The following is a 14733-nucleotide window of genomic DNA, read 5'->3' on the forward strand; positions in this document are numbered from 1 at the left end:
TGAGAGAGAAAAGTAGTAGAGAACGAAAAGAAAAAGAAAAAAAGAGTAATGAGAATACAGGGAGGAAGCATTACAAAAGTTCGCGTGTTAGTTTTTAAGTGCAATTTTGTTACAGGTTGGAGTTCGGGATGGGATTACTACTGAATAGACGGACGCCTTCAACATGGGAACGTTTCCTAGATTTAGACAAAAAGGCAACTCATTCAATGTTTGAAAAAAATCACTTTCCGTTTGTCAATAAGCTGGCCTTGCTTGGCCTGCTCGTGAGAAAACGTGGTATCAACCGGGCCGTAGCCAAAGGTGCGTAGAAGTACAAAATAAAATAGAAAGGTCTCGAAGACCACCGTAAAACTCCTTAATCCGGTTCCCTCATCACAGCCCGCCCCGGCGTCTCAAATTTAATAACGGTCACAGACAGGCTAGGCATCCTCGATACGGACTTTTTTGCTCGCACCCTGGTCCTCGGCGCTGTCTACCGACTTGCGCTTGCTGCCAGTGCCCTCGGCGCCGGCAGCAGAGGCAGCCGCCACGTTCTTCTCCCAGCGAGCGTGCCAGTCGAGCAGTCTGGCGTACTCAAGCTCGACGCTGCTCAGGGCCTCGTTAAGCTTCTCCAAACGCTCCGACTGGTCCAACTGGCCAAGAACGTCGGCATTCTGACGGTACAGGCGCTGCTTGACGAACAGTTGCCACAGGCGGTAGTGATGGCTCTCCTCTTTTGTCGGCCTGGCCCTCTGCTCCTCGCCAAATCCAACCTTCACAGACGCGGGCAGCTGAGACATGGTCTGCATCTCGACCAGGCGCTTAAACTGACGCTCTACAATCTTTGTCTTCTGGCGCAGTGTTCCAAGAAGCTCTTGGTCGACCAGATCCTTGGGGACGGTGCCGCTGGGAGGTTTGGGGAGGGCGATGCTGGTGTTGATCTTGACGTTGCCGAACTCCGGCAGCGATCGCAGGAACGTCAGGTCGGCCAGGTCGCGCATGTCGTCAAAGGCCTCGTTGGGATCCTCTACGGTCAGCTCTAAGGTCTGCGGTTTGTTGTAGTAATGCTCAAAGATGGTTTTATACAGACGAGCACCAATGCCCTTGCCCTGGAAGGGCGGCAGGACAAGGAACTGGGAAAGCCGCGAGCGGCAGGGCAGCTCCTCAAGCAGGTCAAACTCCTCCTTTGGCAGATCCCATTCGGATGAAGGAGGGGTCGGCGGGCGGAAGCAAAAGAAGCGGTAGACAGTCGCGTAGCCGACGAAGGTGTATGAGGGCTTGTCGCTCATCTCTGCCGACGCTTGTTTGCGATAGAGGAAGAAGACAGTCCACCTGTTGGCGTCCTCGGGGACCTTCCAGGGGTCCTCTTCGTTGTTTGTCTCGCGAGAGATGTATGAACCTCCCTCAATGAACATGGGAACGAGAGCCTCGACGCGGGTGACGATCTGGCGAACAGCAGGGTCCGCGAGGCTACCCTTCCATACCTCGTATGTACCATCCTGGGCCTCAAAGCTAGAATGGAGGGCGCCAGGAGGGGTCCAGCCGTCAGGTTGGCTCTGGGCACCCGAGTTAAATTCGCGTGCAGACTGGAAGGCGACTGTAAGGCATCAAGGTCAGCGACTCGGATTTGTTTGCGGTGGCGGTTCTACACACCTAGCGGCAGGTGCTCCTTCAGTATAGCATCGACATCCGCAGCCTCCGTCTCGCCAACAGACTGAAACTTCTTGCCGTAGAACACCTTGACGTTCGGTCGCATGTCAAAGGTGCGATAGCGCAGGTCGATCTTGAGGTCCTTGTATCCAAAAATGCGCTCATCGTCGCCGAAGATGGAGTAGGTGAACCTAGGATTAAAGGAAGCAATCGTCTTCGTGGCCCCAAGAGCAGGAGCGATCAGGCTAATGTTGAGTGACTCGGTGGCGTTCGCCGACCCTGCAATACCAGTCAGTAGTTGTTACGACAGCAAATAATCGAGAGTGTTGGGGGAGCGTACACTCATCAGTCTCAGCCATGCTGTTGAGATTGTAAGCCGGAACTCTTGGGCAAGGTGCTGGAAGATAACGTGTCGTGGTTGCAGACAGTGTCGTGGGATTGCCCGGTGGTTCGAAATGAAGAGCTTAGAAGGAAAACTCTTTGTCTGAGTGAGGTAGTTGAAACAGTGCGATCTCGTATGGCTGCTTACCTTAGGTCTCAATGCTCCTACCTACTTGACCGGGTCTCCTTTGCGATCAGAGCCTTTAGTGTGAGTGACGCGCGCCAAAGGATTCGCGACAGAGACGCGATTAAGTGGTTCATGCAGTTAAGAGGAAGCAGCTTAATAGGCTGCCATCGGCCCGGGGCGCTAGCACTGGAAAGACTTAGTTCCAGTTGTCTTCGCAGTAAGAGGGACGGGAAGGACCCACCGGGCATTACGACATGGGGTGACAAGGCGCGATTGGGGGGCCCACCTCAGAAGGCCAGGGAGGAAAAAGAACCAATGACCAATGGTTTGTGCCTAGTGCACCTTGAGAGCCAGCTCAGCTCCTACCTCGACGGAATTCTCCCTGAAGCTGAGATTCGAGAGCTAGACATTTCCACCCTTTGCGTTCGCTGGCCACTTATCTCAATCCCCGTTCGTTGACCATACATATAGTATCAGACATGCTGGTGTGATTCTACAGCTCTCGACAGAATTCGCCCTTCCTCCTCCCATTTCACCAATTCCCCTCGCACGGTCGACGGCGTTTTCCCCTAGAGAATGGGAGGGCTACTGTTGCTGCTCTTGCTGAGCGTATGTACTTTTTTCCTTCATTTATGTGTTAGGGCTTTTGGGCTCCTGGTTGTGTAATAGACCTCTATGCATGATATAAAAAGCTAACATATTCCTTTGCGACGAAACAGGCGGTAATGGCCCTGGCGTAGGTTGTTCCTCAAGCGAAATGGCCCGAGTCTTGCCCATCAAGGGAATGAAGCAAATGACCAGCTACCCTGCCCCGAACGATCCGTATACTGACAAGGGATGCCGCGGACCAGGTCCTTCTTCGCCGGTTCATTACCACTCGCCATAGCCCTCACTCAGTCGCAACTTCGCTTGATATCCAGCGTGGGCGTCGGCATCCTGGTTGGAACATCCATGATTGTGATTATACCCGAAGGCATTGAAGCTGTCACAACAACTGGTGGACACTCGCATGCTAAGAGGAGCTTGCTGGATGCGGCAGGCAAGCAAGGGATGCTCGGTGTGCGGTGGGCGGCAGGCGACAACGTCCCACAAGTAGCAACTGCCGCGGGGTCTACGAGGATGGAGGAGGAGCTCCATGCGCTCGCCCGAGATGCCGAGGTCGTTCCAACGCTGCGCAATCGAGAGGAGCAAGACGAACACGGCCATGACCAAGACAACGACCACGACCACGACCAGCCTCAGAAGAGCGCCCCGGGCCCCGAACCCCACCATGACGAAGAGAATCACAATGAGGTGCCGACGTTCTACATCGGTCTGTCCATGATTCTCGGCTTTGTCCTCATGTTCCTGATCGACAGACTGCCGCGGCACGCGACGGACCGGATGCAGTCCGAGCCGCAGATGCGCCACGTCAGCCTGGATAACCTGGGCGGGTCAGCGAGTATCGGGGGCGAGGAGACGGAAGGCTTCCTCGGCACCCTGGCGCCTCCGCCGAAGCAGTCACGAAGCCTCGCAACGACGATTGGTCTGGTCATCCACGCCGCGGCAGACGGCATCGCTATGGGAGCGTCGACCTCGACATCCAATACCAAGCTGGGGTTGATCATCTTTGTTGCCATCATGGTGCACAAGGCTCCAGCAGCGTTTGGTTTGACATCGGTTCTCCTCAAGCAGGGGCTATCGAAGCGGACGGCGCGGGGGCACCTCATCGTCTTTAGTTTGGCTGCACCTTTCGGGGCTCTCAGCACGTGGGCGATTATCAGGATCCTGGGCGGCGGCAACTTTGAGGGGGAGTCGGGTCAGTGGTGGACCGGCATGCTTCTGCTCTTCTCCGCCGGAACGTTCCTGTAAGTCAAACCAACGAGGCCAGACGTTTGGACCAGCAACTGACAACGGGCCAGTTTTGTCGCAATGCATGCCATGCAGGAAGACGGCAGCTCCCCGAAGCATGAACACAGTGGGATGAACGGCTACTCGGAAGGAGGCAGCGTTCAACGAGGACAGCAGCAGCCGCAGATGCGTGATACCTTTGCGACAGTTGCCGGCATGCTCCTGCCTCTCCTCACGCAGTTTGGACACCACCATTGAGCAAGACTCGGCGGAAAGTGTGACTGCAAGTCCGGCATCAGAAGCCCAGATGACAGGCAGTGTCCGGGCTCCTTTCCCTGTACGAGTGTAAATCAAGACTTCGATGAAGCCAGGCCCTCCTGGCACATGACGATGATGATTGTATAGACTTCCGCAAGTTGGGTTCCCTCCCTACTGGACCTCAAAAAGGTCCAGACGGTGTATTTCTAAGTTTCTATCTGTGCTCTCGATTCGATGTCTGTGCCGCTGCCGTGCCTCTCCACTTTCATTGGCTATAAACCGTAAAAAGAAGGCCGAAAGCTTCTTTGCGCGTCGTTCCAGAAACGACAGCTGACTGGCTCGAGGGCTGTGAAGTGACTACGTGTTTGTCCACGACGTTGAGGGAAATCGACGGGAGCACAGAAGAGCTCCTGGCCAAGAGTGGTTGGGCGCCCTTGTCGAACGACGACCGAGCGTCGAAAGGTTGAGCTAGGTTTTTCTCATCGGGGTGTTTCAAGTTGGTACGACGACCTTGGCAAGCCGTCGAGGCGCTCCTGGCGCGGTAGAGAGCAGGACTTAGGAACGGAAGAGGGGAGAAGGAGCTGGTGGGCATCTAAATCGCATTCGCTTGGCAAGCAAACGCATGGCGTTTTCAGCGCCTCGGTGGCCCTCAAAAGCGCTACATGCCCCTTGGCTGCGGATGGTGGGTCGACCATCTTTGAAGAAAAAAGCAGTGTGCGGATACTGTACAGAGTACATATACCTGTTACCTCTTACGTGCTTGGTCTGTTTGGCGCGAGATATCGGCAACTTTTAGCCTCCGACACTACTGAGGGATGACAGTATCTGCAAAACCTGACCCCTGTGCATGTCTGCTGGCAGGTCAATCCGCAACGGCCGAAAGGGAAAGAAAAGGAAGACAAATAAAAGGTATGCAGATGGATGTCGTATTGTTTTTCAAACACAGATCATCCCATAGGCACAGTGGCATTGTTGCCCCCCTCCCACCTCTTCCCAATTTTGTATAGTCTGCAGTCCGCAGAGGCAAGAGCAAGGGAGGGAGACACTATGCTGGTCCCCCTAGAACGACGAGAAGGGCTCTGAAAAGGTCAGCTGGCCCAGGTGAGTGAGCCCGAGCGCAGGACGAAATTGTACCCCTGTGTCGTATCACTGGGGCAGATCTGAGGCATCCAAGCCGCCAATGTCGCAAGTGAGGGGAACTGGGGGTTGCGCTGAATGAAGGCTGCTAAGTATGCGGCCAGCCGCGTTGGACCACGCTGGGTGTTTCTTTTGGGCGACTCTACCCTTTCAAGCCGGTGAGTGTTCTGTCGCTATTCACAGACATCCAATCCCAACTTTAATAACACCATCCCTAATCCTGTCTCTGCTCCTATTCCAAACCTGCGATAGCCCTTTAGAAGAGCTCTCCCCTACAGTTTCTTCCTTTCCTCCTGCTGTAGGAGACAGCAGCAGGATACTAGGAGGTGGAGAAGAGTCAAGGCGACCTTTACTTTTCTGGCATTGTGTCAAGTTGGATTTCCTTTGTCAGTGGTAGTCGTTGGTAGTGGCTCGGTTTGCTCAAAATGGCGATACGTACGTTTGCTTTTTTTGCTTCTTCCTCCCCTCTCCTTTTAAAGTCTCTGAACTGTCGAAGCGAAGCACGCAACGAGGTTAGCACGCAAGGCATTCCGATTTATGGAGAACAGGGATGTGGAAGAAGCCGTCTCAAGGACCGCAAGAAGTAAAACAATTTGGGGAAGGGGGTTTCGCCCAGCGGCCGATACAAAACTTGACTTGGTCGGATTTGTACAGTAAGCGACGCGTGCTTGACTCATCTATTCCCGTTGAAGAGAGAAAAGGTGTGTGTGTGACAATATCGTCACCAGATGTCCATGTAATACGGATGTTTTTGAGCCATTGGCACTGCGTTTTCTCTCTGCAACCTGCTCGAACATCGTCGTCGGCCGGTATTCGTAGTGTGCATAGCGGGGACCAGAAATATACAAGACCTGCGGCATGGAACCGGGATCCTATTCGAACGCTTGGACAAGTACAGATACCCGTGCAGTGGTTGGTCATGTCGGCCATGGCCGATGACGAAGAAGTCGAAGTCTATTTCCCAACTGCGCTGAACGATAGCAAGTCAGGTAGAACATCAGTCTTCTTCGTCGCAACCGCCCCTCATCGATGGATGTCGGTTCCTTCCTAGATCACTATGTTTTTGCAGCATGGCTTTGGTGAAACCTTGAGCGTGATGTGAAGCCATGCTCAAAGGTCAGGGGAGCGGCTGTGGCTGCCCCCAACTTGGCATTCGGCGCACCCATCGCGATGGCCATCGGCTAGCGTATGTATTGTCGGGAAGAACAAGCCAAGCGGAGACTCTCCTACTGCGCCATCTAGGTGTCTCCATGCAATGTGCACTGGCTGGAGAACGGCAATGAAAACCGGTCCATGCTGGTCATTCACTTTTTTGCCCTTCAGAAACCAGAGAGACCAAGCCAATGTAGCGATGATGAGCAAATTCGAATAGCAGAATAGAAGCCGGTAAGGAGGGACAGGTCTGTCTCTGTCTTGGGTCTGCACCCAGACTCGTTTGCGCCTTTGCTTGAAATAATCGATCGACGTCATGAATACCCACTCCGAAGAAGAGCACTAGCGCAATGTAAGCGCCGCTAACTCGGACCCTGCAGGCCCCCCCCGGGAGAGAAATGTGCGGTTTCTTGATTGCAGCAACACCAACAAATATGTGAGACCGCTTTCGAGCTGGATAGCAGCAAACAAACAATAGACCCGAAAGTTGGGGAATGGAAAGGTTCGCTCTGGCCCCAACGTGTTGCATGCAAAGGAGCTGGTACTCGGAATGGGAGAGGCAACAACAACGGCGGTCGATGAAGGCGACTGTGCCATCGAATGTTGACCAGGCACAGTTTTCAGTACCATGCCATCAATCTGCAAACGGTGCCAATGTCTTTCTCAAACTTACAAGACAGCCTTTATCAGAGAACGGCGGCAACCTGCCAGACACCCGGTTCCCTTGACGGTACGCATAATATCGTCTTCGGTGTCGATGTCAGTGTCTGATTGTCCTCTCGAACGACGATGCCGGCGGGGTCTGAGGTGAGAACGGACGCTTGCGGGCCATGCTTGGCTCCCGTCCCAGAGCCGGGGGTCATTCCGTTTACACCGTTTCCACCACCGCCAAACAACAACACAGACGGACCATTGAAAGCAGGTGGCGTTAGTGGAGGCCAACGCCGAAGAAGAAAAGTAAGTCCGACATTTTCCTGTAGTTCAATCAAAGTAAGCAGGGCCTGTCTCAATGCTGTTGACATACTGTTCCTGTTGTTGCTGCTACCTTGAATTAGGTAGCAAAGTGGATTGTCAGATCAGCTGAAGTGTCAGATGTCGGTGCTGTGTGGTGGGGAGAGGTGAACAGTGCCGTAGCGCAGGCATCTTAGCAAGACCGAAACAGCGCTAGAAGAGGACCCAGAATAAATTTTTGTTGTGCTTGGGAATCATAAGCTTAAGCCTCCGTTTGGCGTCTAAGTGATTGGTGTCTGACTGTTGAGTTATGTACAGTACCCAGGTGTAGGAGAGATGGAGGGAAAAGATGCTGGCTGGGCTGATCATAGGAGGCGGTGTGTGACTGCATAGGAACACATGTCTTTGTGTGCTTCAAGTTGAGACGACGGTTTTCTCTGGGGGCTTCTTCGGGTTGTGTTGTTGCAGAAAGCCTCAAGCAAGGTACGGACTACCTTCCTGCTTCATTAGATACGTACCTTGGACACCTCCAGACTGTGCCAGCTCGCTGAGGTTAATCACCTATCCTATAGTCTTGTAACGCTCCTTCTGTTCATTCTTTTCTATTGCTGCCTCTCCCCACTCCACCAAGAACCAACCGACCAACCAACCTAGCAATGTGTCTATGAAGTGTGAAAGAACTTACTCACACAAAGACAAAGAAAGAAATATGGATGCACAGTGACCTGCCTACCCGTTTGTGCGGCTGGCGCTCTTCCCCAGTCTTAATCCCCAAAGGGCACTGGCACAACTAACCCACATCGCCTGAAGCCCAGGCCTTCTTTGGCGCACCTTCTCTTAGTGCAGTCCCCGGTCGGCTGCCCCCTTCCCCTTCCCCTTCCCGTCGTTCTCTCTGTATCTTTTTTCTCTTCCCTGAAAACAAGGGCCATCACCTAAAGTACAGGCTACCGACTCCGCCGACTGACTTTGCTTAGTTAATTACCTGTCCACAACCAGGCACCCTGCTTTGCCTCTGCGCTAACCTTACTTTACTCTTCCTCCACGGTGTCTGTCGCTGTGGCTCGCTGACTGGCTTTTCCCAGGTCTTGGTCCTTTCCCCCTTCTTTTCCCTTCCCTGCCCGGTCCACCACCATCTTAGACACGCACACACGCACGCACACACCTGTACCTCCCTAGTCCTCTCCTCTCACACCCGCCAGCCAGGGGACTCGCCCGGAGCCATTCCTTCCTCACCTCGCCTGCTCCGGCCTATCTCATCTCTCCTCTCCTCCCACTTTCCTCCTCCAAAATCCCCAATCCCAGCCGACAAACACTTGACGGCTGACTTCCTCCCCTCCAATCCTATCCGTCTTTCGCCTCCTCCGCCTTCTCTCCTCCTTGCTTCCCTTCGTCAACATCCACCAAGAACGACAAGACATTACATTGCAGGGAGGTCCAAAAGGCATTTGGGCGTCAATCAAGCGAAATCTTCCGAAACCACCGAACAATCCACTTTCCATTGTGTGATTCGCCCTGTGCATTCCACACTACAGGGCCCAAACGACCCACGCTTTCCGCTTGACACCTCCGATTGTTAAGCTTCCCGTCTCCCGCTGGCCCCATATCACAGTACACCACCATCCTGCAACGCCGCCGCCATACCCTCTCGCTCTCTTCGCCCCGGTCTCAACGAGGAACAGACCATCATCCAAGTCTCCTAATCGACAGAGTCGCTTCCACACAGGAGACGTGCCATCGCCTCACCCTGTGGCACACGGATCTCTGACACCCCGCCGTTGCCGTCTCGCCGAAACCATCGACATCGCCAAACTTGCCCGAGGCCAGCGGACGCCGTCGCACTCATTTGCAAAGACCAACGATTTGCTACGCCGTTTCGTACGGCTGGCCAGCCCTCGCTCGCAAATCCTCGCCGAAAACTTGAACCTGGGTCTATTACACTTGCGCTACTTGTCGAAAATCTGAGTTGATCAAAGTTGGATCGTTTAATGAGCGCCCGGTAGCGAATCCAGACTTCTCGACCGACTTGACACCTCGACCGCCCCGACAACCACACTGCGATCCAAGTGCGATTGTCCCCCAACACAACTCGATATGGCCGGCTACGACAACAGACCACTGAGTTTCTCTGAAAGAAGAGGGAGCATGCTCAGCGACGACATGACGCTCAACACCGGCGGAGCCCCTAGCAGTTCAAGGCTCGACAAGATGCCCCAGCGACCAGGACACATGAGAGGCCCTCCAACACCGAGCATGACAACCCCCGCCGCAGACTTTGATCAGCAGTTGACCGGCTCGCCGCCTCCCCCGCCCACACCAGCAGCCTCCCCTGGCCCCTCTCACCGTCAACTCGACTGGAGCGATGCCGCTGATGACGAGGACTTCTTCCTGGCCAAAGTGCGCCATCATTTTAAGAACTCGGGCGGCCCTCACCGCACCCGCCTTTTGGCCGACCTCCTGAACATGTGCACAAGCCAACAGCTGAGCTTCGTTCATCAGTTCGTCAGTCCTCTTCTCAAGAAGGACCCCTTTACCAGTCTTCCGGATGAGCTATGCCTACGTGTAAGAGTTCAATTATTAATCAATGGCCCATGGGACTTGGATACTGACACTGCTACTCCAGATTCTCTCCTTCATCGACGACCCCAAGGTGCTAGCTCGTGCCTCGCAAGTTTCCAGGAGGTGGCGGGACCTGTTGAGCGATGACATGACATGGAAGAATCTTTGCGTGAAACATGACTATGGCAGACGCTTGTCAGAGGTCTCGATATCGATGGGAAGCGGCTTACGGCCTGGAGCTCAGTCTTTGTGGGGGGATGAATACGCCAGCAGCAGCTTTCCAGGCGCTCTACCAATGACGGCTCATGCTTCGGGATCTCGCAGCCTCGACGGTTCTGGAAATGCGCGACCCAAGATGAGATCCTACAAGTCGCACTTCAAGCAACGGTATCTTGTCGAGGCAGCCTGGAGATCTGGCGGTACCAGTACGACAAGGAACATAACCCAAGAGGGTGGTGTCGTCACGAGCCTCCATCTAACGCCCAAGTACATCATCGTGGCTCTTGATAACGCCAAGATCCACGTGTTTGACACCAAGGGCAATCAGCAACGTACTCTGCAGGGCCATGTTATGGGCGTATGGGCGATGGTCCCTTGGGAAGACATTCTGGTCAGCGGTGGATGCGATCGCGATGTGCGAGTATGGAACCTGGCCACAGGGTAAGTAAAGGCTCGCACCGATGCAGGTTTGTGATCATTAACATAGACAGGGCATGCCTCCACACCCTTCGAGGGCACACATCGACAGTTCGTTGCCTGAAGATGTCCGACGCAAACACGGCGATATCGGGCTCGCGCGATACGACGCTTCGAGTATGGGATATCCGGACCGGGCTGTGCAGAAACGTGCTCGTTGGCCACGGTGCCAGCGTGCGATGCCTGGAAATCAAGGGGGACATTGTTGTCTCCGGCAGCTACGACACCATGGCCAAGGTTTGGAGCATTTCAGAGGGCCGGTGCATCCAGACGCTACAAGGTCACTTCAGCCAGATCTATGCCATCGCCTTCGATGGCAAGAGAGTGGTGACTGGTAGTCTGGACACCAATGTGCGAATCTGGGACCCAAGAACAGCGTCAGTATTTTGCACACATAGAACGGCATCATGACTATTGGCATGCTAACTAGGTCTAGTGAGTGCTTGGCCATTCTACAGGGCCACACGTCCCTCGTCGGTCAGCTGCAGATGCGCGGAGACACTCTCGTCACCGGTGGCTCCGATGGCTCAGTCAGAGTCTGGTCGCTGGAGAAGATGTGCCCTATTCATCGACTTGCTGCACACGATAACAGCGTGACCAGCTTGCAATTTGACGATACGCGGGTCGTCAGTGGAGGCAGTGATGGCCGAGTCAAGATCTGGGACTTGAAGACAGGCCACTTGGTTCGGGAGCTCATAGCCCAAGGCGAGGCTGTGTGGAGGGTAGCTTTCGAGGATGAGAAGTGCGTGGCACTTGCTTTGCGGCAAAACCGTACCGTGATGGAGGTAAGCCAACCCATTTAGCCTGACCAGTACAGCCGCATCGGTGCTGACCAAACACGCCTTCAGGTTTGGTCCTTCTCCCCCCCCGAGGACGTACTGTACGACCGTCCACTCTCTCTCCAACAGCGAGTCTTGCAAGAGGCGCCACATCGGCCAATGAGTGCCATGCAGCTCGACTACAGACAATCACAGCCGGCAGTCGCAGGTCCTAGTCGGGAAGCGGTCGGCAGCCAGGATGTCGATATGAGAGACGCTGGACCATCCACAGCCCCGCTTCAGGGCGGCAACAAGACTTTCTTTCATGATGACTAAACTAACTTGGCTTCTGGGTTCTACGGCAGCATAGTGTCCCTGGGGTATGACTGGCGACAAGTATCACCCTGCATTAGACATCAGGAGTTGCGTTTGCACTGAACGGGCGTTTTGCTATGAGAGCATCACCAAGGCGTTGTATCCACAATGGCTGGTTGGCGAGATCGGGGGTTAGCCGACATGGCTCGTTCATCGAGAGCGCTACTGAGAATAGACGGGTGAGGCCCACGAAGACAAGGGCGTCGTCTTTTTGGCGTTGGTCTGGAAGCATCGTATGCATTTGAAAGGGCGGCCAGCATAGGGTTGACAGCATTGTGGAGAGAATTTGTTTGAATCGTGGGTCTAGAACGGCAGGACAACTGGGTTTCTGGTCATGAAGACTTCAGGGCTTTAGCGTTGCTCAACTAAGCGCATGCGGTCGGCCGGGCCGCGTCTTAATATACCCCGTGGTAGCGTTTTGTAGAGCTATATACTACATCAAAAAGAGTGTCGATGAACTCACTATCTGAGACGACTACCTGGGTAGCGTGAGCATGAGGTGGGAGCAGTTTGAGCGGAACGACAAGTCTGGCCGGTCAAATGTGCCCATACCTAAAGTTGTTTTGAATGCTCTGTAGGGGAGTCTGGGCGTTTGCGGCGATTGGTCCTCGTCGTCTGCTCTGTTTCCTTGTTATCTCCGAATGCCGCCTTCTAGTCTAGTGAATAGCGATCTGGAACTCGATGGGGCCGATAGAGAATAGGACCGACCGGTGAAAGTCGGGCCCGCCAAAGTCACTCACTGCACCTCGAAGCGCAGCGCACCGCCTAAATCCCGTTGAGGCAGGGTCACGTGGTAGTCCGCTAGCCATCTTGGGACTAGCAGTTTTCAACAAGCAGCAGCTCCCTTCCCAACCAACGCCGCGATTTTTCGGAGCTCCAGCGACCAAATAATTTGTTATCACCCTCCTTCCCCCGAACCCTTCACGTTCATCGTCCGGAGGCTCCATCATCACCAACCCCCACGATGTTCTCCCGCGCGATCAGGTTAAACCGAGCGGTGCCTCTGCGCACTCGCACTCGCACCCCGGCTACTTTTGTTGCTGCGTCCCGGTCTGTCACCACCAACGCTGCGTCGGCAACCCTCGAGAAGGGAGTCCCGCAGGTCAGTTTGCGCTCTTTTCCCGCCGCCACCTCCGTCGAATCCACTGCGACAAGGACCATTTATTTGGGCTCGGTGAACATTTTCAATTGCGCATTGCTAACGTGCAGCGCCATTTTAGTCCGATGAGGAGCCTTTCCAGATCACTCTGAGCGATGAGAGCTTCGAGACGTACCAGCTCGACCCCCCGCCGTACACTCTCGATGTCACGAAGAAGGAGCTGAAGCAGATGTACAAGGACATGGTTGTCGTCAGGTATGGTGAAGTCTTGCCTTTGCAATGAGAAAGATTGCCACATGGAACTTGGTAACTGACCTCACCCAGACAACTCGAGATGGCCGCCGACCGATTGTACAAGGAGAAGAAGATCCGTGGTTTCTGCCACTTGTCTACCGGTCAGGAGGCTGTTGCCGTTGGTATCGAGCATGCTCTTACCCGCGAGGACGACCTGATTACCGCCTACCGCTGCCACGGTTTCGCCTACATGCGCGGCGGCACTGTCCGCTCCATCATCGGCGAGCTTCTCGGGCGCCGCGAGGGTATCTCTTACGGCAAGGGAGGCTCCATGCATATGTTCGCCAAGGGATTCTACGGCGGCAACGGTATCGTCGGTGCACAGGTGCCAGTCGGCGCCGGTCTCGCTTTTGCCCACAAGTACACCGGCCGCAAGAACGCCTCCGTCATCCTGTACGGTGACGGTGCCAGCAACCAGGGCCAGGTCTTCGAGGCTTTCAACATGGCCAAGCTCTGGAACCTGCCCGCTCTCTTCGGATGCGAGAGTAAGTTTGAGACAACCATCAAGGCAATTGACGTGCCGAGCTAATTGGAGGTGCCAGACAACAAGTATGGTATGGGTACCGCTGCCGCCCGCTCTTCCGCCCTTACGGACTACTACAAGCGTGGTCAGTACATTCCCGGTCTGAAGGTCAACGGCATGGATGTCCTCGCCGTCAAGGCCGCCGTCAAGTACGGAAAGGACTACACCGTTGCCGAGAACGGACCCCTCGTCCTCGAGTACGTTACCTACCGGTATGGTGGTCACTCCATGTCCGACCCCGGTACCACCTACCGTACCCGTGAGGAGATCCAGCGCATGCGTTCCACCAACGACCCCATCGCCGGTCTCAAGCAGAAGATCATTGACTGGGAGGTCGTCACTGAGGACGAGCTCAAGACCATCGACAAGGAGGCCCGTAGCTTCGTCAACGAGGAGGTTGCCGCCGCGGAGGCCATGGCCGTCCCCGACACCACCCCCAAGATCCTCTACGAGGATATCTACGTCCCCGGCACTGAGCCTGAGTTTATCCGCGGCCGCACCCCTGACGAGACCTACTACTTCCACTAAATGTCTTCCCGATGACGAATAATTGTCTCTTAACCTTCCTGTCCTATTGTACAATACCTACTAGCTAGAGAGGGTGAAGTGGTCACAATCTGAACATGGCCGGGGTCTGCAGATATCCTCCTGGTTAAACAAAGCGCATTCCTACAAGGAGTGAAATGTGCCCAACAAAAGTGAAGTACAATTTGGACATGACAAAGTTTAGCGCAGAGTGTTCAGTTTTCGCCGTGATTGTGACTGATGCTTAAACCCAATTAGTACGTATATCCAATACCTCCCTAAGTAGGTAGGTAGTAGGTAGGTAAGTAGTTAAGCAGACTTCTGCCTATCTACTTAGGTACCTGCCTAAATTTAAGTGGATCCTATAGTCTACTTCACTTATCGCGTCGCGACGGGCTCAATTAAGGGCAGCGAACGCGCCTGCCTAGCGCGTCAAGCATCC

General features: G+C 54.5%; 4 protein-coding genes across 4 annotated transcripts; 3 read left to right on the plus strand and 1 right to left on the minus strand.

Moving 5' to 3' along the window:
* Nucleotides 1-419: 419 nt before the first annotated feature.
* CH63R_02679 (Histone acetyl transferase HAT1) lies at nucleotides 420-1988 on the minus strand (the record flags this gene model as incomplete). The annotated part of the gene is made up of 3 exons (XM_018297654.1): nucleotides 420-1576; nucleotides 1633-1908; nucleotides 1970-1988. 3 exons carry the CDS (start codon nucleotides 1986-1988, stop codon nucleotides 420-422), a joined length of 1452 nt encoding a protein of 483 aa, XP_018162470.1.
* Nucleotides 1989-2974: 986 nt separating this feature from the next.
* CH63R_02680 (ZIP Zinc transporter) lies at nucleotides 2975-4225 on the plus strand (the record flags this gene model as incomplete). The annotated part of the gene is made up of 2 exons (XM_018297655.1): nucleotides 2975-3984; nucleotides 4039-4225. The coding sequence occupies 2 exons, from the start codon at nucleotides 2975-2977 to the stop codon at nucleotides 4223-4225; spliced, it is 1197 nt and encodes a 398-aa protein (XP_018162471.1).
* A 5331-nt stretch (nucleotides 4226-9556) lies between these two features.
* Nucleotides 9557-11811, plus strand: CH63R_02681 (WD domain-containing protein; the record flags this gene model as incomplete). The annotated part of the gene is made up of 5 exons (XM_018297656.1): nucleotides 9557-10024; nucleotides 10086-10681; nucleotides 10708-11094; nucleotides 11148-11502; nucleotides 11566-11811. The coding sequence occupies 5 exons, from the start codon at nucleotides 9557-9559 to the stop codon at nucleotides 11809-11811; spliced, it is 2052 nt and encodes a 683-aa protein (XP_018162472.1).
* Nucleotides 11812-12814: 1003 nt separating this feature from the next.
* On the plus strand, nucleotides 12815-14294 carry CH63R_02682 (Pyruvate dehydrogenase E1 component subunit alpha; the record flags this gene model as incomplete). Its single annotated transcript, XM_018297657.1, has 4 exons — nucleotides 12815-12952; nucleotides 13071-13204; nucleotides 13274-13728; nucleotides 13786-14294. 4 exons carry the CDS (start codon nucleotides 12815-12817, stop codon nucleotides 14292-14294), a joined length of 1236 nt encoding a protein of 411 aa, XP_018162473.1.
* Between the last annotated feature and the right edge of the window lie 439 nt (nucleotides 14295-14733).

This window comes from Colletotrichum higginsianum, chromosome 2 (assembly GCF_001672515.1).
Source record: "Colletotrichum higginsianum IMI 349063 chromosome 2, whole genome shotgun sequence".
NCBI classification, from domain to species: Eukaryota; Fungi; Ascomycota; class Sordariomycetes; order Glomerellales; family Glomerellaceae; genus Colletotrichum; species Colletotrichum higginsianum.